This window comes from Seriola aureovittata, chromosome 2 (assembly GCF_021018895.1).
Source record: "Seriola aureovittata isolate HTS-2021-v1 ecotype China chromosome 2, ASM2101889v1, whole genome shotgun sequence".
In the NCBI taxonomy this organism is placed as follows: Eukaryota; Metazoa; Chordata; class Actinopteri; order Carangiformes; family Carangidae; genus Seriola; species Seriola aureovittata.
Genome location: NC_079365.1, coordinates 26,977,254 through 27,001,731, shown reverse-complemented (window position 1 = coordinate 27,001,731; position 24,478 = coordinate 26,977,254). Strand labels below are relative to the sequence as shown.

Genomic DNA, 24,478 nt, shown 5'->3' with positions numbered 1-24,478 from the left:
GAGATGAAGCATGGATAGGAGTGAGGAGAAGGGGACAAGTAGAGGAAAGGAGACAAGGGGAGAGGAGATGAGAGGTTTTCTCCTCCACTGGCTGATGGGGATCAGCTGTATAAACTTTCAGGTGTTTAATAAACTTATAATTTTGTTATTTCTTATTTTAAACAAAAGGATAAAAACAGACATCAAGCAGATGAAGATCTTTGTAATTTCCTGTTTAAATCCTCACGGTGATAGCACCACTGCAGTGTGTGTGTGTGTGTGTGTGTGTGTGTGTGTGTGTGTGTGTGTGTGTGTGTGTGTGTGTGTGTTACCTTCCCAGACGCAGACATGGCCCGAGCTCTCTCTCCATGGTGTGTGTAGGCGTTGTGTGGAGGGACCAACAGGCCGTTCTCCGCCCCTCCACCGCCCCCGGCTGCCATCTGATTGGTGGAGCCAAATGCATCCTGTCGTAAACAAACCAGTGAGTGGATGAATCAACATGAAGTGTAAATGTAAACAACAGTGTCGTGACCAGCGTACACAGAGTATAATCCCATGGAGCCAACAGAGAAGTCCCTCATCACACACCAATTATAAGACTGTGTTTCTGTACAGCACCTCTGACAGCAGGTACAGAAGTCGCCCGGCTAATTATACTTTATCAAATAAAGCCACTAATATTTATTTAATCAAAAAATATTTCATTTGTTAATGTGTTTTCTCCCAAATGATGAGTCTTGACAGTGTTAAGCAGGACTTCTATTTTGGCTGCTGGTCTGTGAACATCAACACAACAGGTTTATAATTCAGTTTGACTCTCTGGTGTTTAAAAGTGAAGGATTTTAAATTGTAGTATAAATAATTTCCATTTATGAATTTGTGGAAAATTTAAGTCTCTTGAGGGAAAAAGCTCTGTTAGCTTGTTATAGCTTAGCCTTGCTCATTGAAACCAAGAGTCCTTGCTAAACACAAACTCTCTTTTTGTATCGTACATCTTTTTATTCTCATGGAGAAACCTCAGCAGGTGTTTAATAGAAACTGCAGGACAGAATATGAGCTGATTTCCCCAAAGTGACCACTGGTGATGACAAATAACCAACGGTAACTGAAGAGTTTGGATCCAAAATGAAGTTTAACTTTCAAAACAGCTGAAAAATAGTGTCTTTGTTGGGGACTATTTTCAGCGGCGGATTGATCTACATTTGGTGCTGTAGTGAGTATTTCAGGGCAGCAGGATGGTGTATGTGTGACTGAGTCAAAGTAAACTACAGTGTGTGTTCATGGTGATGAAGGAACAAGTCTCCCAGTGCAACAGTGCAGCTCGTTCATGTGTTTTTTAATAGATTCTGACAAAAATAGAGTCTATGGAGCAGAAGAATCTGATGCATCTGCCTTTGGATACACAGACAGTATTTGTTACTTGGATTTTCCTGGGATTTGTTGACAACAACATAAAAACAGGATATCGTCCAAATGATCATGGAAAATCATTGATAACACAATATTTATATCATGTGATAAACTTGACTTGGATTTTGTTTATTTCTCCTGCAGCACTTTGTAAATAAACTCTTCAGACACACAAACTTGGTTCATTTATATCATCAGTTCACAGGCGAAGAAAGAAAGCGTTCTGTAATCACACGACCACTGACAAGACGCCACTGACACAAATATCAACACCAGTGTAAAGGGGCATTACGCCACATTTCCACGTCTTAACAGGAAGACGTGAGCAGGGATCTGACAGTGGGGCCGAGGCCGGGTCAGGCGGTGCGCAGGGGGAGATGATGTGATCAGGTGCGGACAGTTGGATGTGCAGTGGGGAGGTACAACATATTGATACAACAGATCGATTGAGATCCATTGAATGAGACTTTCACCTGCTGTTTTACATGTTGCAGCTGTTTCAACACCTTCTTTTGTCAAAAGAAAAAAAAAATATACAGCTGAAATGATTAGTCAATTAAGTGAGAAATCAATCAGAAACGACTGCAATGATTAATTTGCTTTAATATTTAAGCCAAACAATCTCTCGTTTCAGCTTTTCAAATGTGAGAATCTGCTGTTGTTTTATTTGATTATAAAGTGAATTATCTTCGAGTTTGCGACTGTTGATCAGACAAAACGAGCAAATGTACGATATAACTTTGGAGATGTAATCAGTGGTTTATGGTTCAGTGGGAGTAAGTAAGTAAGTAGTAAGTAAGGAGGGGGAGACTCTGGTTCATTGCTCACTTAAAAAAAAAGGCTACTCAGCTTGAAATAAGAGAAATCAATCATTAATGAATCATTAACGATCTCTAAAATGATGCTAAAGGAGTCAGTAAAGTGTCATTTAGAGGCTACAGATACAGACAGACACAAAAACACATTAAAAGACGGAACTGAAAAGTAAACAAAAACCAAAAAACAAACAAACACCATAAACACATGTGGACAAACACTGACACAACACCGATCACTGTACACGGGAACACACACAAACGTTTGATGGAATGAGTTTGAAAATGAAAACAGATCTGAAGTGAAACTGGAGCTGGATCAGAGAGATATGTGGTTCAACCGGAGACGTTTGGAGTGAACGAAATGAAAGGTGGCGTCGGAGGGAGAGGGAATAAAATCTGTGTGAGCTGATGAGAAAACACGAGGAGTAAAAATGATGAGGTGGAGTCAGACTGAAGCCGATGGAAGACAAACAACTACATCACGGTCGGGTTGGGAGGAATGGAACAGTGTTTTTCTCACGGTGGTCATATCCCTGCGGCTAACGCGGCGGCTCAGCGCGGGGCGGTGGCCGTGGCCAGCGGCGTAACCATAGCGACCACGGCTGCCCTGACGACCGAGGCGAGAGGGGGAGTTCCCTTCGCTGAGGGACCGCCCACTTTCATCACAGCCAATCAGCAGATAGGGGGAGGAGCAGCGCTACACACAGGAGAGGATTAGAGCTGCGTGTGTGTGTGTGGTGTGTGTGTGTGTGTGTGTGTGTGTGTGTGTGTGTGTGTTACCTGGATGTGTACTCCATCCACAGCACAGCTGATGGAGTCCAATGAGGGAACATGTCTCACTGATCCAGACTGATAGTTACTATGAGAAAACACAAACACTAAAGTTAAGGATCGATAAAAGAACTGCAACAACAAATGATTCAGAAACTATTTTGATGATCAATTCATCATTTAAGAAATTTTTCATTTCACAAGTTTGCTTGTTACATCTTTTCTAATTTGAGGATTTTCTGCTTTTCTGTTTTATATCTTTATGAACTGAATATCTCTGGATTTTAGACAAAACAAGACATCTGAAGATATAAGCTTGGACTGGGAGGGAGTTTAATACTTTAAAATTTAATAGACTAAACAAAAACAAGAAAATAATCAGCAGATTAATCAATAATGAGTGTGTGTGTGTGTGTGTGTGAGTGTGTGTGTGTGTTACCTGCTGATGCTGCTCTTCCTGGACAGAGTGCCACTTGGAGAAGCTGGAGGTGTCTGATAGGTGTAGCTGAAATCAGAACCTTTCAGGTCCGAAATCACCTGAGAAACAACAGTGACACAAAAACAACAACTCTGGTGACTCTGTGTTTTTGGTCGGACCGCTTCAAGGATAAGACCTGTTTCATTCTCTCAAACTGTCACTCATGAAAAGACCAAAAACAAGGTGTTAGTCCATCTCTCAGTCCCTACTGTTTCTGAGCCCATCAGTCCCAAGCCCATTGATCCCGACTGAAGAAATACAATTAATAGTTTTAACAGTGGAGCTCCACGGCCCAGAGGTAGAAGATAAATATCAGGCTTTGGCTACACAGACAATACTTTTTGTTTATTTTAAGTTTTTAGGATCAGTTCATTCTTGGTTTTGGCCGGAGGACGGTGCTAGCTGAAGGTCAGAGGTCACCAAAAACATCAGGAGGAAGAGGAGGGTACCTGCTCGCTGGCTGGTGGGAGTTTATTGGGTTCAGCTGTCAGGTTCATCAGATCCTCCAGAATGGTCTGCAGGTGGGTCACCTCACCCAGCATGTTGATCTCATGGTCCTGCAAACACAAACAAACGTGTTGTTATTGTTGTGTAACAGGGTTTAAAAGCCGCCTCAGTCCCGTGACGGTGGATTTGGATTTGTGTGTACTGACCAGTACAGGCTTCAGCATGGTGACGAAGCTGCAGTAACGCGCTCTCTCCTCTATCAGCGCCCTGCACACGGCTCGCTTCTCGGTGTCCTCCAGGACAGCGTAACGCACGTTGACGTCCTGCAGCGCGCTGTCCAGCTGGCCACGCACCTCGTCCTTCCCTACGGAAACACACGCAGGAGGAACTGATGTCAGGAAACACGACAACGTCAGGCTGAAGCGGATACAGACACGTGTCCTTAAATAATATATAATAAATATATAATAAAATATTAAAAAATAATTAATTAAAGGCCTTTTATATCCTGACACACTGTTACTATTAAATCCCAGCGACAGTGATAAACAGACTCAGGCTGTAATACTCAGATGTTACCAGCAGGGGTCAGAACAACATTATACAGCTCATGTAATAACACACACACACACACACACACACACACACACACACACACACACACACACACACACACACACACACACACACACACAAGCTGTTTGTCACACACATGCTGTCTGACCTTGTTCTTCAGTTTGAGTATTTAACGAACCGTCTGAAAGTGCTGGTTTCTGTATTTACATTCATTTCACTGAACACCTCATCTATTGATTTAATGACACATCCACTGCATATTTATAGCTCATTAATAATTTAATGCCAGTAAAGCATAAACAAAGCAGACTGAGAGAAACAGTGACGCAGAGATGAGACAGCTTTCTCTCTCTGGTGTGATTTTACTTCCTCGTTTACTGGACGATCCGGTGCTGACACCCTGAAACCCGGTTCACCACTCCAAAAACCTCCAGTCTGTCTACGATGCAAGATGTTTTTGTGGCTCCTTCATTTCATATTTCAAATTTAACACAACACTCATCACGCCAGTCACTTAGACACAAAAACTGTCCAGTCACATGTTGGAGGGTTTAATCCGCAGACCGGTAGTATAAATCTGAGCGAGCGATCGTGACCACTGCTGAGATGCCCCTGAGCAAGACCCTGAACCTGTGACTGCTCCGGTGCAGCTGCTCAGAGGCCAACAGATCTGACTGGTTGTACTTGGCAGCTTGTGTGTTACTGTGCGAGTGTGAACAGGATGTTCCTTCAAAAAGAGAGAATTACTCTGCAGCTAAATAAAGATTTTGTAGAAAACAAAAACTGACACCACGAACATGTATCTGATATTTCTGTGCCAATATTATATATCATTATGAAGATGCCCTCCAGTTAACGTTGTAAGACATAAAATCATATTCTTTCTGATTCGGTTTTCGTCAAAAACGTTCAGTTACCTTGTTACAAAATTATTAAATTTAAATCTAATTTTTCTCCCTTGTTGAAAAATCCTGATTCTTTGCAAATATTGTTCTTTTCAAAAGTTTAACTGCGGGACACAAGATGTCTCCTGCTTCACTGATCCACTGGAGGCTTCAAGTTTCCACATCGCACTTGTTTCAGCTGCATATTGGACAATGACTGGCTTCAACACTAGTGATGTCACTAAATCCTGCTGAGATTTAACTTGAGCACAAAGAAACTTTTCCCCCTCAGCAGACGAATGTGGAAACAGTCGTCTGGTATCAAACGTCGCTCTGCAAAGTGAAGCATCCAACAAGAAGCAATATGCATTTTTGAGAGAAGGGGGGCTAATTTTAAAAACTCAACATTTTGGCTCATAATGACAATAATTCAGGATTTCTTTCAGAATCTGACTGACTGTTGAAATGAAAAATAACATGATCAATTTATTAAATATTGTGATTAATATATATTTCAATAAGTGAGTTTGTCTTTGCTTGTTGTGTGTGTGTGTCTGTGTGTTATATATATATATATATATATATATATATATATATATATGTGTGTGTGTATATAAAGGTGCTCTTTGGAGTCAAGGACCACGATAAATGCAAAGAAGAGAAAATCCAAGGCAATCTGAGAGTTGAGGTATAATGATCAAAAGCTTTTACCATGTTACAGGGCGTTACGTTACATTGTGCTGCTTTAGTTATGATGGCTTCCAGCTGAAGCGCGTTGGTGTCAGCTGTGTAATGATAAACGCTTTGATGTGCCTTGGATTTCTTCTTCTTCTTTGCATATTATATCATCAGTCTGCTCATCTCACTCTCGGGTGTTTTACTGCAGCCTGTGTATGTTCACTGTCCACACAGTACAACATCACTAGGTACAGACTGGTTCAGTGCACATTTGTAGCAATGATAAAAATCATATTTAACATGTTGATACAATACTGTCATGCAAGATGTGGCCTCACCACCCACTTTAAACTCTCCTGAAACACTAAAACTCTCATTTTAAAGCCACTACTGCCAATACGAGTGTAAGGCCACACTGCTGGAGGCTCTGACCGACTGTATTAAATTTCAAATGCTAACATCACTGTGGCAACACGCTTACAATAGCAGGGCTAATATGCTTGGCAGGTATCTTGTTTACCATCTTAGTTTGATGTGTCAGCGTGTGAACATTTTCTAGTTCGCCCTGAACAGAACGTTTGGTAATAAACCAAAAATAATGGACATACTGAAAATTCGACCTGATGATGGCACTAGAGAGTTAAAAGTTACAGGATCAGCGAAGTCGTTAAAGTTCATCCTAAAGGGCACATGAATGTCTGCACCAAGTTTCATGGCAAACCATCCAACAGCTGTTGAGACATTTCAGACGGATATTTCAGTCTGAATCTAAATTTTAGGCGATTTTAGCCACACTGACAAACTGACATCGCCATCCAGACACAGATGCCACAAGCATTGCTACTGAAATACAGATTTGTCTGGGAAGCAAATATTCTTCAACCTCTCTGCCTCACTTCACCTTATTAGAAAAGTAAAATGCAACAACTTGAACACCGTGTAGTATTTAAAGTTAAATGAATCAGACTCTGAATGTCATGTTTTCAAACCATGTGGGGAGACGCCGACAGAGCCGAGCTGTAACTGTGCGGTCGAGCCTGAGCCCGGTGGGTTCGACCCGGCAGGTAGAGAAGACAGACGGAGCTCTGACCTGCAGACCACCCAGCTGTGGAAACACACCCACTCAGTGTAAAAATAAGTGCAGAGGTGGTGGAGGGAGTCTAACGTTTCGCCAACATAGAGGAGTTTAAGAACAATGCACAGACCTGCAGCCCCCCCCCCCCCCCCCCCTTCATGCCACTTTATACTTCCACTTCACTACATTTAAAAAGGGATATTGTACATTTATTTGACATCTGTAATTACCAGTTATATTTCAGATTAAGATTTCACATGTAAAACAAATGACTACTTTATAAAATCTGATGCACTTTTAAAGAGTAAATGTTTAGAAATCTGGTCCAACAATAAGATGCTGCTTATATGTTGATGCATCGGTAAGAATCATCAACCAATATAATGCTGCTACTTTAATGACATTTTGCTTTTAATTCTTTACTTTTACTAGTAAGATGAATATGCAGGACTTCTGCTTGTAAGAGACGTAATTACACTGCAGTATTGTTTCTTTTAATATCTAATATCCGAAATCACCAGAAAAATCTCCAGCGTCATCTGTTCAGAAGGTTTCAGTCAAATTGTTCTCAACAAATTTTGAGATGTTTTTCCAGCCAACACGATACAAACAAATCCTCTTTTCTAAAATCACAGGAGAGACGGGCAGAAAAACAGAGACGCAGACAGTAAATCCTGTTGAAAACAGTAAGCAGCAGTTTCCACAGCCCAACACACACACTGCAGACTTTGTGTCATAAAGCTCAACCTAAACAGAGCCTGTTCACTCAGGTGTGTGAGCGAGAGCATGGGGAGGACAGAGGATCATTTCCACATCGCTAACAGAAGCTCAGTGTCGGTGTGCTGTTGGTCCGCCTGACGTCTGGCCTCTGTGGAAACACACAGACAAGCCGTGCGCTGTCAGACTCCAAAAACACAAGAAAACACAAAATCCTGAAGTCAGAAGCTCCGTCAACTCAGTCGCTCCTTTTAAAAAGGTGAGACACAGTTCAGACGAAGCTAATTCTCACCAGCTGGGAAATGTTCTGTAATAACACGTCGTGTTTGTTTCCAAACAGGATCTCCAGCTTTTGACGTTATTAAATGGAAGTTACCTGAATGATCACTCTCCCACTTGGAGAAACCGATCATGAATTTTTCTCAAAGCTGTCGTGGCTTTAAACAATCCAGAAATGACTGAAAATACAAAATGCCTCATGTCAGCCAAAGTCTAAGTAACTTAATCCTAATTTAATTCTATTTAAGTCAGACACACTTAACCCGACAAGTCATTTACGAGAGGCATCTTTCCCATCGCTGTGGCTCCTGACTACACTTCCCAGAGAACATTTTCCCTTTCAACCCTGGCAGCTCACGGCCCATGTTAATTAAACATCTTGTATTTATTCAAAATGGGAACGTTATTATATTGTACATTTCTCTTTTTGTCAACAAATCCCATAAAAAGATAATTGATCCCATTAACAAATACTGTCTGTGTCCAAAGCCTGATATTCCTCTGTGACACAGAGCTCCATTGTCTTCTAGAAACTATTAAAAACACATCAGTGAGCCACACTGACATGCCCTCAGTCCCACACGCACCATCCTGCTGCGGGAACACTCACTGGAGTACCAAACGAGTATTAATCCGCCACTGAAAATAGTCCCTAATTCCTCCTGTTTGGTTTAAGGAAATTACTGAACCTTTTTTTAAATAAATGACGCTGTATATTTCAGAGCCGTTTTACATCTTCACATCACAGACGTGAGAGAAGCTGATTAACGCACTAACGCACTGTCTTGTCAAGGGTTTTATTTATATCCAGAAACATGCAGAATACGGCGACAGGCACTAAATGTCTAGATTATCAAGTGTTTATAATCACAAATAAAAAAGTTATATTCATGCACAAAATGCATTCTGACAGAAAGAACGAGATGTTGTGTTTACTGACATGAAAATATCACAAATCATTTTAACAATTATTCACCAACATCAGAGAGAAACTGCAGATAGACTTGAGGCATGAAGAGTGAAACCAATACTTCAGCGCTTCCTTAACTGCATGTTCTTCAGCCACAAACCAGTCCGTTAACATTCCTCACTCACACAGGTGCTGTAGCCTCAGGCTGGACCAAATGAGGAATCACCCCCACTCTTAACAAGCCACGGAGAGAGAGACAATGATTCTGTTTGGTTTGGGAGCGTATTTCTGTCCAAAGCACCTACACTGACTGCAGTGTTCATCAGCCTGTGTTCAGCCGCCGAGGTTAAGTGATCTGATCTGCTCCAGTACATTTTGCACACGAATCAATGCAGCTCTATTAATTATTCTTAAATTAACGAAGACATACTGACAGCCTATTTATGTCTGTTGTTGCTTACTTTGAACATAATTTGATTTAAAGAGGCAGTAATATGTTTCCTGGTAGACGACACAGAATCCTTGGAAACTTTGATCATATTAAAAACTGAATGTTGACACGAAGAGCGGCTGTTTGCTGCTTCAAATGGAAAATACAATATTAAAATCTAGTGATATGTCAGGATCAATTTTTACATGCTAATATCACTGTGGCCAGAAATACAGTTAGACCGCTTCACAGCTTGACTGCCTTTGATTTCAGTCACGGGACAGTGAACCATATATTGCAGCTTTTTGGACTAACATCAAATAAACTTCAAACACCAGACATAAAAGCAGATCGGTTGTTTGGAGGTTAAAGGGACTATTCGTACGTTTTCTCTGCTGACGAATGTGCTTTCATGATCTTGTTTCTCGTCCTCTGAGCAGCGCTGAGTCTCCAGGGCAGGTCGGAGGCTGCAGTGAATCACTATCGGAAAGTGTCGAGATGGGCGGGGGCTATTAGCCGGTTAGCATGCTAACTTCAGCAGAAGAAATGACGCGATGGAGACAAGAGTTGACATTATCACTGCTTGGCGTTGATTGGCGCTAAACTGCTAATGCTAATTTTAGCTATGTAGCAATAGCAAAACTTACAAATAGGTTCGTTAAGACAGGTGACTGGAAATGATCTGACACACCTGTCTATAGGAGCTTCTGCAGAGCAGGGACTGTGTAGTACATGTTACCTGCTGGGCGTTAAAAATGTGCTGTGTTCACAGTGCCCAGCAATAATCGCTGTATTAATGATAACAGACTTTACTAGTGGTGTTGTTACCATCAGAGAGGCTCATCGGTTTATAGTAAAACCAGTTGTAGTGTCTAATTTCTATTAAAATCTGACTTCACCCAGTTACTAAGTTCTGGATTAAACCTAAATTTTGAACCAGATAATAAACGAATGCGAGGAAAAGCTACCTGAACGCAATGCGAATAAACTAATCTTCAAAAAAATAGGGACCTGAGGGTGATTAAACTTGATCCAGGAGAACACCAGTGACTCCATACTGGGAACCAACTGGACCCACCAACCCCTAATTACTATTTCCCACTCGAATTCTGTCTATGAAGTTTGTAAATATCTTCTTCTCAGATGTCTGTTGGCGACCGACACGACGTTAGAGATGACAGTCTAGACCATCTGCGTCACACACTGATGATGTCATCAATGCAAGACAGGTGGCCAGGTGGTTCAGTTCAGGTGTTTCTGCGCAGCTCATAGAGGCAGGTTCAGACATGGAGCAGCAACATGCAACAAAAAAAACTGCCTGGAGATTCAAATTACCTCCCTGCTCCTCCCTCTTCACCTCCTCTAACCTCCCTGTTCCTCCCTCTTCACCTCCTCTAACCTCCCTGCTCCTCCCTCTCTTCACCTCCTCTAACCTCCCTGCTCCTCCCTCTTCACCTCCTCTAACCTCCCTGCTCCTCCCTCTTCACCTCCTCTCACCTCCTCTTACCTCCTGTTCCTCCCTCTTCACCTCCTCTAACCTCCCTGCTCCTCCCTCTCTTCACCTCCTCTAACCTCCCTGTTCCTCCCTCTCCACCTCCTCTAACCTCCCTGTTCCTCCCTCTCTTCACCTCCTCTCACCTCCCTGCTCCTCCCTCTCTTCACCTCCTCTAACCTCCCTGCTCCTCCCTCTCTTCACCTCCTCTCACCTCCCTGCTCCTCCCTATCTTCACCTCCTCTAACCTCCCTGCTCCTCCCTCTCTTCACCTCCTCTAACCTCCCTGTTCCTCCCTCTCTTCACCTCCTCTCACCTCCCTGCTCCTCCCTCTCTTCACCTCCTCTAACCTCCCTGCTCCTCCCTCTCTTCACCTCCTCTTACCTCCCTGTTCCTCCCTCTCCACCTCCTCTAACCTCCCTGTTCCTCCCTCTCTTCACCTCCTCTCACCTCCCTGCTCCTCCCTCTCTTCACCTCCTCTAACCTCCCTGCTCCTCCCTCTCTTCACCTCCTCTAACCTCCCTGTTCCTCCCTCTCTTCACCTCCTCTTACCTCCCTGTTCCTCCCTCTCCACCTCCTCTAACCTCCCTGTTCCTCCCTCTCTTCACCTCCTCTAACCTCCCTGTTCCTCCCTCTCTCCACCTCCTCTAACCTCCCTGTTCCTCCCTCTCTTCACCTCCTCTAACCTCCCTGCTCCTCCCTCCCTCTCTTCACCTCCTCTCACCTCCCTGTTCCTCCCTCTCTCACCTCCTCTTACCTCCCTGCTCCTCCCTCTCTTCACCTCCTCTTACCTCCCTGTTCCTCCCTCTCACCTCCTCTTACCTCCCTGCTCCTCCCTCTCCTCCCTCTTCACCTCCTCTTACCTCCCTGTTCCTCCCTCTCACCTCCCTCTCCTCCCTCTCTTCACCTCCTCTAACCTCCCTCTCCTCCCTCTCTTCACCTCCTCTAACCTCCCTGCTCCTCCCTCTCTTCACCTCTTCTAACCTCCCTCTCCTCCCTCTCTTCACCTCCTCTAACCTCCCTGCTCCTCCCTCTTCACCTCCTCTAACCTCCCTCTCCTCCCTCTCTTCACCTCCTCTAACCTCCCTGCTCCTCCCTCTCTTCACTTCCTCTAACCTCCCTGTTCCTCCCTCTCCTCACCTCCTCTAACCTCCTTCTTCCATCGTTTGCATCCCTCGTTCTTCTCTTCCCATCTCCTATCTGTTTCTTCATCTGTCCTCTCCGCTTGAGAACCATGACATCATCATCCTCCTCCTCCTCCTCTTTAAATCAACCACATGGCAACCACTTGAGAAAGAGATAATTACATCATCCATCCATCTCTTGTCCATCTTTAAACTTTCTTTTCTTTCTCCTTTGCTTGAAATTTCTTTCCTTCCATTCCTCTACAACCTTTATTTATTCTCAGCCTCCTCTTTCTAAAAGTAAGTCGCATCTTTACGATCCAACCCAGCTGCAGCAACTGGTGGATGTTTGTTATTCCTCCTCAAACACGTCAAGATGAGCTGGAAATCTCACTTCTGCTTTATGTGCTGAATATTTTATGATTAAAGCTTCTAAGTGTAAAATTCTCATGTGATTATGGCGACGCCACGCTGGTGTTCAGGGCGGCGATACGAGGGTTCAAACTTCATTTGAACAAAATGTGTCATTCATTCAGACTTTTTGAAAATATGACCCCAGCGTCTGTGTCATTATAAATCCATATAGAGGAAGGGACCGATGGCATCTTTATGTCTCTGTATTTCCTTTACTCTCCTCATTTCATCTGTCTCTGTGCAGCTGCAGATTCCCCATCTGAAGTGGTTACCATCACCACATAATGACAGAGAGCGCACACACACACACACACACACACACACACACACACACACACACACACACACACACACACACACACACACACACACACACACACACACACACACACACACACACACACACACACACATCATATGGGATGATTAGTGATGGAACAGATGTTTACTATTATTTAGTTTTTCCTTTCTATTCCTGTCACACTGCTTATATGTTTGCAACAGTCGACAGGAGGGGATGAACTGAAGTGACCTGAGAAAAGAGACGGAGGGTGACAGAGCGTAAGACTGAAGGGAAATCATTTAAATCTTGTTGTAATAACTAAGCTTCCTGAGTTGAGCATATTTCATTGCCAACTGTGATATATGTGTGTGTGTGTGTGTGTGTGTGTGTGTGTGTGTGTGTGTGTGTGTGTGTGTTGTGTGTGTGTGTGTGTTGTGTGTGTGTGTGTGTGTGTGTGTGTGTGTGTGTGTGTGTGTGTGTGTGTGCGTGCTGGAGAACAGGGCGGTTTGCAAACTGCTGGAGTGTACTGTAACTAAATATTGAACACCAGCTGATCCACAAGACGATGAAAAGTAAAGGTCTTGGCTGAAAATAACTGGGCTTTTGTTAAGAATAGTTTTCTTTAACCAACAACAGCTAAAGCAGTTTAGTCCTTCTGTCTGTCCTTACTCATTATATGGAGTCCACACACACACACACACACACACACAACTGTACAGCAGAGATAATTATAATGTGAAGCCCTGATTGGTGAGTGTACAGAAACCGTTTTAGTACACTGTGCTGTGTGTTCTTATGGGCGTGTGTGTGTGTGTGTGTGTGTGTGTGTGTGTGTGTGTGTGTGTGTGTGTGTGTGTGACGTGTCATTACGCGGTGACAGTATGTGAAGCTGTGGCTCAGACTCTTTCTTTGCATTTACTTTGCTCACTTGTTTAACTCCCTCATCTCTCTTGTTGTCCGTCACTTCTACCAGTAATAATAACGCATCAACTTAAGACCTGAGATTCAGTTAGAAACATAATCAGGAGAAAAAACAAGGTGAGCTTTTATATGATTATCTAAAATGTCCGTGAATATCAACAGAGTTTACAGGCTGCTCCACCTTTTACCTTCCATACTTACAGTAACTGTTTTCATACAGATTATTACTGATATTTCAGGTGTGCTCACCTTCAGGTTGACCTTCAAATATAAGTGGATAAACTGTTGGCTTGTTCCCAGATCTCAGAAGTTTACCAGTCTTTGGAACCGGCCCTTCCTCTAAATACTTGATTCAAAACTTGGCACAAACTCACATAACCTCAGCCATCTTTCCAGCCTAATTCCCCGGCTGCCAAGTGCCGACCTTTACAGTATGTTACAGACGATAAAGACACTTGTCTTTGGGAATATTTAACAGTCACACTCTGTTTCCTGAACCTGTGGATGTTGTTGTTTTATTCCATCTTAAAAACCTAAAACATACTGATCAAAGTTGTGAAGTGAAGCTACGAGCGGAGAAATAAGATCCAAGTTGTAATGAACGAAACCTTCCCGTCAAATGTTTTTTTTTTTTTAAATTTGCTTAAAACGTTTCTAGAGATTCAGTTTGTGCTAAAAGATCGTGATGATTGATCGGACCGAGAGAAAAGAAAGAGAAGGGAATGTTTTAGAAAAGGAAAGAAAGGAGGAAAGAAAAAAAAAGGCACGTAGCAGAAAACATGTTCAGAGATGTTAAACCCACATCAGACATCTCTGTTTACCATGGGCGGGTCTGTACGGAGACTGTGTGTGTGTGTGTGTGTGTGTGTGTGGTGTGTGTGTGTGTGTGTGTGTACTATTTCTGTGTCTGTGCATTTGCATTGGACTTATTGAGAGGGAGGACAACGAGGACATTTGTATAAAGGCCTCAAGGTTTCATTTTGATTTTGGTGTGTGTGTGTGTGTGTGTGTGTGTTTATGCATGAATGTGTGTTTGTGCACGTGCTTGGGCGTTGTCGTTCTGTTTCTACCATATAAGGCCGTCTGCAGTCTCTCCTGGCGAGCTTTCAGTTCCTTTGGTCACGGCAGAGTGAAGCAAAGGTGCAACCATGGCAACCACAGGGTGTGTCACAGTGATAGCAGGGAAGGGTGTGGCCCAGGTGTCTGGGTTGCTATGGCAACCGGCTTAAAGTCACTACAAGCAGAGAAGCTGCTCAAACACTTAAACAGTCTGAATTATTTACTGTGTCTTTACAACTAAGTCACGACAGGATGAGTCCCAAGTCTAAGTCCTAGAGTTCGTCTGTTTGTCCGTCTACTGGTCTGCACTGACATGTGCATGTGTTGAACTGCTGGGGTAGTGATTCAAAGCCTATCTGTTATCAAGACAACAGCCCTGAGGTGAGGTAAGCCCTAAGTCAAGACCGACAAATACCAGGTCCAAAGCATCAAGCCCAAAGTGAAGACCAGCGAGACCCGAATCAAGAGGCTAAGCTTTAAAGGTTGTTTCCCAAGTTATGAACGAGACATTATTTGTCTGCTGGTCTGCCTTCCAGGAGAACACATCTCAGCTTCACACCTTTAACACAATAACAATAAACAAACACACAGTGCTCATACTCTTTGTCATACTGTATGTTAATAAGTGGAGTAATGGTGCTGAGGAGCCTTTACAGACAGGAAATGCCTATTCACTACTTCATCATCACAGATTGTTGACTGAACTGTGAAGTTTCCTCGTAGTTTCAGAAAAGTATTTTACAGGAAAAAACAAAGATATGAGAAAAGCCAGAGAAGTAAGATTCTGTCTTCTTCTTTCCTATCTTGTTGACCAGCTTGAAAACACAAACAGATTTATCTTCTCATCCCTTGACAACCAAGTTTGAAAACACTTTATGATGGTTCGACAGCGCTGTTTGTCTCAGGAGAGCCCTGTCACTGTATCTAAAAACATCCTGTGACTCATGTTTGTAAAAAAGCAAAATGGCTGCCACACTTAACACTACCCCACTTGACTAATCCACCAGTGGAGCTGAAATATTTCAGACTCTGTATCCAGGGAGACAGAATATGTTGAATTTTTATAACTACATGGATGAAAAAGATAAGCAGTAAAGTAAAAGTCAAAATAAGAAGTAAAATTACCCTTTTTTAATGGTATCAGGGGGGTAAGCTCAGGCTCTGATCTCTAATGTGCTTCAGGTGAAACATTTCAAACCCCAGCAGAGTGAAAATAAAGGCAAGAACATGAAACATGTGCTGTGGCAGTGACGTAGTTTCAGAGGGATTATTTCTTCCCTCAGGCCGTCAGGTGACTGACAGGAGGCAGAGCATAACGTAACGCAGCAGGGATCTGAAAGCACTTATCTCAGCACAATGACGGCAGGATCAAACAGACTCCTTATGTTTACTGTGGAGGATTATCTCACTCTGTGGAAGACGGTTTTCATATTCAGCAGGTGGCTTCTTCCTCTGAAGTAAACAAGCTCCGATATCTATCGCGCCATTCCTTTAGCTGCTTTTAGCTTCTGACTGTCTGACAATGTTGTGGCGTTCGTTTCAGTGCTGCTGAAAACCTGATGGATGAGAGATGACGGTGGTGTTGGAGGTGACTGACATCCGTCTTACCTTTCTTCACCTTCTTCTGCAGTTTGATGGTGTCTGATGATTTCTTCTTGATGTCTGCTCTGGCTTTTTTATACTCTGAAAAACAAAAACATGCAGAGTGAGGGAAAGTTTTTGCCTTTGTGTGTGTGTGTGTGTGTGTGTTAGTGTGTGTGTGTGTGTGTGTTAGCGTGTGTGTGTTAACGTGTTGGCATACCTTTGGCATGATCTTTGTCCAGCTGACTGGCCACCTTTTTCCACTCCTCCATCTTGGACTCCAGCGGAGTGATGAGACTTTCTGAAAGAGCGCTGAGAGAAAAAAAGACAAAGAGTCTCGATCGTTGTGTTTTTCTAAAGTTGATGCTATAAAATAAAGTTAAAGTTTAAGTTGAACCAGTAAATCTCTGGCAGGTTGAGTCAGAATAACACATTTGATTTCATTATTCATTCATGCACTGCTACAACTGATGATTATTCACAATATCAGTTATTTCCTGATCATTTTTTTCATCACTTAACCGATAAATTTAGTTCATAAAATGTCCAAAAACAGTGAGAAGGTCCTTTCCCAGAATCCCCCAGAGCCCCGGCTGACATCTTTACGTAAAATAATAATATAAAATACTTAATTTACTGTGACATCCTCACATCTGAGAGGCTGAAATCTGAAAATGTTTCGTCACTTCTGCTTGTTTAATGACTTCAGCAATTAATTGATTACCCAGATTGATGGCAATTAATGTATCGTATCGACAAATCCAATTGTTTCTACTGATGTCATGATATTACAGTATATCAGTATATTGAATTGCTTCTATGCGTTTGTCCTTCCCATTCACAGACAGGAGGGAGACACAAACATAGACTTTCATCTGACTGACAGCTTCTCTAATGACGGTCGACAGTAACGGCAGAGAAACAGTTGTGATGCTGCAGCAGTGACAGTGATGACACACACACACACACACACACACACACACACACACACACACACACACGGGCTGTCATGTATTTGAGCATATGTCAGTTGAGAGTAATTATTATGTCTAGTTCCCACACTGTCAGATCAGGTGTCATCATTCACACCTTCACCTGTCCTTCCTCTCTAGTAAATAACACACACAATGCTCCTGTGTGCGTGTGCGTGTGAATGTGAATGTGTGTGTGTGTGTGTGTGTGTGTGTGTGTGTGCGCCTTACGTGGTGAACAGCTTGAGTTTGGACTCGATGCTCCGGTGTCTCATACACATCCTGGTTAAAGCCGAGCCGATCTCCTTCGTGGCACCTGGGAAAAAAAAAAACATTCAGATGATGAGTATTATTTTGAAAAGAACTTGGAATTAGTGAAAACAAATAAGGTTTCAAAATAAAGCTGTTTGAAACTACAAAATAAAATGCATAATGCATGCAAATGACATAACAGCTTCAAATTCATATATCAGCTAAACTTAAATCAGCTGTATAACGTGGACTCTGCTGCTTTCACTTCAGCTGTGCATCATTAAAAAATAGTTTCACTGTGTTGAAACAGACTAAACCTGAAGCAACATGAAGAGAATATTCTTCCTTGTTGTTGCTGTAACAGGAGCTGAACAGAAGCTCTGAATTGCAAACTACATTTAATCAGTCAAACCACGAGCTGATGGAGGGGAAACTGCAGCAGACCAGTGTGTGTGTGTGTGCGTGTGTGTGTGCTATCATTGCTTCATAAAGTGGTATTAAGGAAAATCAATCTGATTAGGATCTTATGACGAGTGTTGTAATGCCTGTTGAAAACAATAGGTGTGTGTCTCATTTTGTTCATGAATTATGCAAGAAAGAAAACAATCCCTTTCACAATCCGCCCTGGTTAACTGGATGTAACAGTATTAGGTATATCTCACACACACGCACACACACAGACACACACACACACACACACACACACACACACACACACACACACACACAGCTGATGACATAAGATGCACTTCATGGGACAATGATAACTCATGTGTATACAGTACACAGCCATCCACATGTTGTATTGCACATTTGGAGTTGGTGCATCAAAACAAGACATTAAAACGTCACTGAAACATTTCGACACTGACTGAGGTGGAAAATTTGATAATGTGATTATTAAAACAAATGATTATGGCTGCAGGGCCTGTTTCCATATTTTGTTCTTGCTTTATTTCCAGCAGTGCACTCACAGTATATCAGTGCTGCAATAAAAGCCCCAGATTAATAACTGGATGTGATATAAATGTCATACGAGGTCAGTGGGTGAGTGGGTTTCCTTAAATCAGAATTACCTCAGTAGCAATATGCAGAATATAAAAAATAACTACATGTTAATACTTCTTTTCCCTCTCCTGTTGGTTCACCTGTGATGTGTTTATCCAGTTTAGCAACAGACTGACCAGTTACAGATACTGGTCTGCTGATTGACTGGTTAGTTAGGATTATTAGGATTGCACTGGCTGCTGCAGCTTTTTTAAACTTTGATGTGACTTAATGAAAACGGTGATATGTCTAAATTTGAGTCTGTGAAAGATTCACAGACTCAGTGAATCAATAAATTTGCTTTATGGTCCAGTCAGAGTTGGAAGCAGCAATAAAGCAGTTTACAGGAAAACAGGAACCTTTTCAAGCCCAGTTATGGACGTGTTGTTACAACGTCCGGAGAAGACTCGCACAACAAGAACAAGATTCACATGAAGCTGCTGGAACATTTACTCAGATTAGTGCAACATTTGGAAGGAAACGTAAATGTTGACACAGACACCAAGTGAAGGAAAAGAGCTGCATCACTTCCACAGTGGGTCTTCTGTCAGCGTTACACACACACACACACACACACACACACAACACACAACACACAACACACAACACACACACACACAACACACCCATAATGGTTTCTTTGTTGCTCCCAGTCTGTATGTGGACATGACACTTCCTGTTATCTGTCCTCTTTATCACACTCTCAGTACAGACATGCATCATGCGCTGCTGTTGGCATGTTTTACAGAATCTTAAATTATTCCACAATAAATGTTTCCTGGTAAATTTAACCATCACATTCTGAATGTAATTTTTCAATTTTATGTAAATTGTGTGTTGGACAGACAAAGATAATTCAGTTTCCTCGCTCTTGGCAAAAGATCTGCCCTGGATGTCCAGTATGAACCTACCAACGAAACCAGGGCTGAAACTAAACTTATTAATTATATTATTAACTCATTGTTTGTCAATTAGTTCATTGGTACATAAAATGTTAAGAAATTATATAATTTCTGTCTGACAAAAAGTTGAAAATATTTATTTTACTATTTTAAAAGACTGAAAGAACCAGAAGATTTTACACATTTGAGAAACTCGAACAGAAAGAATTTTTTTTCTTCTTCTTTCTTCTAAAAAACGACTCAATAGATAATCGATTATCAGAATAGTTGTTATAATTTTCTTTCCATTGACAAATCAACTAATCGTTGCAGCTCTACATGAACCACTGTGATATGAGAATGGATTAGAGCTGTTTTATTGTTCCAGACATTTTTTAAGCAAAAATGAAAAATATTTTGTGGTTTCAGCAACTCAAACATGAGGATGTGTTGAATTTCTCTGAATATCTATGTGTGTATATATATATTTATATATATGGGAGACAGAGACAGAAGCGAGGTCAGCACAGACTGAGACACTGTGCTTTTTTTGATATTTAAAAAAACTAAACGAGTAAAATTATTGGCAGATTAATCAATGTCACTCAAATAATCCATACAGAGACATCTGATGTTATCCACTCTGAGGGAACAGTGACACAGCAGATTTACACTGAGGAGTTTGAACCGTGTGAGTTCACACTGACTCACTTCACCTCATTTGAATATCTAAATCTGAGAGCTGCACAGGCGGGACACACACACACACACACACACACACACACACACACACACACACACACACACACACACACACACACACACACACACACACACACACAGCAATGCTGAGTCATGGCTGAGTTACGTAAAATAAAGAACAATCAGTGAAAGATCAGGTGTGTGTTCATCCAGCAGATCCAGTACGAACAGAAAGTGATGTGAGGGTGAAACCTCGACTGGCACCGACACTCGTTTGAAGCAATCCCCCCCATCCCTCCACCCCCCTCCCCCCTCCCTCTCTCCCTCCCTCCCTCCCCCCTCCTGTGTGTTCTCTCTTTTTATCTCCTTTTCTTTTCCTTGGTTCCTACAATAACTCATCCCTCCATCCGCCTCTGTGCACCCTCTCTTTCTCTCTCTCATTCCTCTGCTTCTTATCCATCTTTCCCTCATTGTCCTCCAACTGTCCTCCTTCCTCTCCCTCACGCTCCATCCTTCCCCCCTCTCTTCCTCCTCCTCTCTTCCTCCTCCTCTCTGTCGTGACTCCTCAGAAACAAAACATTAATTATCAGTTACACCCACGTGAGCATGCGCAGAAATGTGAGACGGACACACGCACGCACGCACGCACGCACGCACGCACGCACGCACGCACGCACGCACGCACGCACGCACGCACGCACGCACACACACACACACACACACACACACACACACACACACCCCGTCAGGTATGAGGTGTGGGTTAATCGTTAAGGTGTGGCGAGGTGTGTTTGCTTTATTTGCCTTTGCCTCTCTCTGAGCTCAGAGAACATTTAAGTCTTTGCACATTGTGGAGACACAGACATTATCTTAATGCAGCTAAAGTACACGTTTCAAAAGTCTGCAATGTTTTGAAAGTGTATGTGTGTTAAACAGCTGACAGTAAAATCTGTCTGTTGTCACACTGTAAGGCTGAAACATCAAGTCTTGATATGATCTAATATATATTTATTTTTACAACAATGGATCGATCAAATCAACTATATGCAATGTGAAGGGCGTCAGTGAAAAACTTGTAGCAACAAAATCCACTAAGTTTTGGTTTTACATCACATTTACTGTCTGGCTGTTTTCAGCCAACAAGGTGTGATGAACCGACTGTTCACAACCTGTGAGGCACAACAGACGAGCAGAGTCACGCACGTTTCCTTCAGGAGGTGGTGGAGACCAAAGAAGAGCTACAGCAAATGTTGGGAGTTAAATTAATCTCATAGATGTGGAGGTGTAATTAAACAAATGTTTATCGTAAACTGTCATGTACCGCAAGCGCCGGTCACATTCAGTAAACAAACAAGAGACAAAGTAAAGTCTTACTTAGAGTAGAGAAGTTCTGGCATCGTATCAGTGCGAGTATAGAAACATTTAAAATGACAGAGTCGTGATCCTGGTTTATTACAACTCCTCATTTCTATCATCTCTGAGACCTGGGAACGTCGTGACATCACCGTGATGAAGACAGACAGGTCAAGACACACAAGCCGTCACATGATCAGACAGGTTGGAAACAATACAACACTTCATCTAGATTAACTATACCACTTTATTTGGGAGGTCAAACTGATCGTGGGCGCACCAGAAATGTGGGAAATAAAGTTTTCGAGATGTTGCAAGCAGAGGGTGGCGGATGTTTTCAACAGACAGTGTGGGTAATAATTTTACTGTTCCCTTTCGTTCGGGCTTGTTTTCTAATAACTATCAGAGATGCAACACTAAAACTATCACTCTCATTACCACTAAAACTACAACTTGAGTAAACAAACTACAATAATCGAATCCAGAATCAAAACAGAAGTATCTTTTATTGTCCAAGGCAGTAACAGTATCTGATGGTGAACGTATTTAATCTAAACGTAGTCTGATCTCACTGGATCATCTCAAGTTCTTCATTACTGCTTCAATGTGAAACTTCACCAGGACTGAAGTAATGTTTACATCAGTTTCACCGACTCCAGCATCATAAAATCAAAGATATTTTATAGTTTTTATGGTCACAGGACGCCGCCCGGCCCTGTCTTATGCTACAGATATTCATTTGGCAGCATGAGAATTACTGCCTGTGTGAAGTGCGTGTGCTGCAGCCAGGTGTTGAGCACTGTAGGCGTCTGTTGCGTTTGTGTTCGGACACGTTTAATGGTTCTCAGAGTCGACTGGAGATGACTTCAGAGAAAAATGTAACCTGACAAGATCAGACAGACTCAGTGTGGGAGTGAGTTTGTTTCCGATTCTCACATGTTGCTTTGTTCTGGGTTTAATGTACTGCTGACTCGCGCCTCAGAAAAAAGCTTGATAAATGATCTGTTTGGAGTTTATCAGAACACAGCCAAAGAGAAGTGTGACATTTGATCAAGAAAGCTTTTTTGTGCGTAGAGTCTCCTGTAAATACGCTAAATAATCAAAAGCATGTGGACATCTGAACATCACACCCACGTGTAATTTGTGAACATCTCAGTTTAAAACCACGGGCATGAAACAAACAAACCTCTGTTGGCGTTCGGTTTCTCACCAAAGCACAGCGTGTGTCCCCGAGGCATAAAAAAATCTGTTGACTGCATTTTCTTCCTCATAAAACATTTGCAAAGCAGATATTTCTTACAAAATTTGGAACCTGCATTGTTTCTATCTTTGTTTTCCCTACCTGCTAAACAATGTGAAAACCTTGGCAGGAGTATGTATCATGTTGCCACTTCCCAGCTTGTGTACGAAACACAAAAACAGCAAGGACCCACTCATAAAGATACTAGTGTCGAAAACCGCACAGGATTTTCTTTAATCCACCTTATTTGGATGTTGGGAGATAAGGTCTGGTTCACAGTTGATGATTCAGTTCAACCTAAAGATGTTGGATGGGATAGATTGAGGGGAGGCGTCTGTGGAAAGGACTTGGCTTCGTGCACAGAGGTACTGTCATGTTGAAACAGAACAGGGCCTTCAACAAACCGCTTCAGACACAGTATTGTGTAAAATACCACTTTGAGATTTCCCTTTACAAGAACTATGGGGTGTCCACATATTTTTGGCCACACAGCTTAACATTTTTGGAGCTCTAGTAGTCAATCAAGTATAGAAAATATTCCTCACATATAATTCTCCATTTAAAAAGTATAAGATTTACTTTTCCCTTGTGTCTCTGCTCATTCTTCTATGTAAAGTGGTTTGTTTTATAACACTGAATAAAATCTGCGAAAGATATGAAATGTGAGTGATTCATCTGAAATCAGTCATAAACGTCTCTGGATGGAAAAAAAATAAGGAGGAAAATAAGAAGCTGCTCCAGTCGTTTATGATTTCCCTCCATTTTCCAAAGACACAACGCCAGAGAGACAGAGAGAGAACTGTTCACCCTCCTCCTAAACCCAGATTTTCCAGCTTCACTCTCCTCCTCACCACTTATAATGTGGCCCTTTCAGAAAAGCCTGCAAGTGTGTGTGTGTGTGTGTCTGTGTGTGTGTGTGTATTAATTCCTGTCGTTCTCTCTGCTCCCAGGTTGTTCCACAAAGACTAGTTTTCTGTGTTTTCTTTTCCTCTGAATCTGCTCCCTCGTGTCAGTCTGAATGTGAACATCTGCAAATAAACTTGTGCTAAACGCTGATTTTACAAACGTCCAGTCTGGACTGAAACTGTGTGAGTTCCTCTTTTAGTACCTGCACACTAAAAGAGGAACTTGCCCTGTTCGCATGATCACATAGATTGTTGTTGGCATATAACGTTACAAGAGGTTAATGTTTCCAACAATACACACACTGTAGTGAATAAAAACCAGCTTTCAAATGGATCTGAAGGTTTGAACCACTAACCCGTATAAAAGTATAAAGAGCAGGACACTGGCTGCAGTAACCCCAGTTTCTGCCTCTCACACGTGTAGCTTCTGGTAGCGTTAGCGTTAGCATTAGCAAAAACAATGTTGAACACATGAAGATTTTTTCCTCTGCACTGGCAGTAAACACAACACATGGGCCTGAGGAAACCTTTGCTGTAAATAGCTGATAAACAGCGGGGCTACGGCAACATATGGCTATGTACTGAAGCCCCTCCACAAAATATACACACATGGTAACCCACACAGTAACTGATAATGACCAATATTCAGTGAGTTGGCAGTTTATTAGAAACACCTAGGTAAAACTAATGTCTACTACAACAGCCCTGTAATAAATCCTCCTCCATGAAGGTGATAATGTTCAGTTTAATTGTTTTAGAGAAGTGTTGCTTGATCTGTGTGAACATTTTGGAGGATGTATC

The 24,478-nt window shown here is 42.2% G+C and overlaps 1 protein-coding gene across 3 annotated transcripts in view; it reads right to left on the bottom strand.

Annotated features, from left to right (window-relative positions):
* Positions 1–24,478, bottom strand: part of mtss1 (MTSS I-BAR domain containing 1) — a 61,234-nt gene that overhangs the window by 6,877 nt on the left and 29,879 nt on the right. For 2 of the 3 annotated variants that reach the window (XM_056395567.1, XM_056395576.1), the window contains exons 4-12: positions 17,529–17,613; positions 16,547–16,638; positions 16,354–16,428; positions 4,110–4,267; positions 3,906–4,013; positions 3,418–3,515; positions 2,988–3,066; positions 2,728–2,904; positions 312–443 (exon numbers count right to left, since the gene is read on the bottom strand). In XM_056395567.1, the coding sequence (XP_056251542.1) occupies positions 312–443; positions 2,728–2,904; positions 2,988–3,066; positions 3,418–3,515; positions 3,906–4,013; positions 4,110–4,267; positions 16,354–16,428; positions 16,547–16,638; positions 17,529–17,613 (1,004 nt within the window). The remainder of the gene's footprint in view (positions 1–311; positions 444–2,727; positions 2,905–2,987; positions 3,067–3,417; positions 3,516–3,905; positions 4,014–4,109; positions 4,268–16,353; positions 16,429–16,546; positions 16,639–17,528; positions 17,614–24,478) is intronic. The other variant, XM_056395586.1, reaches the window with a different exon arrangement.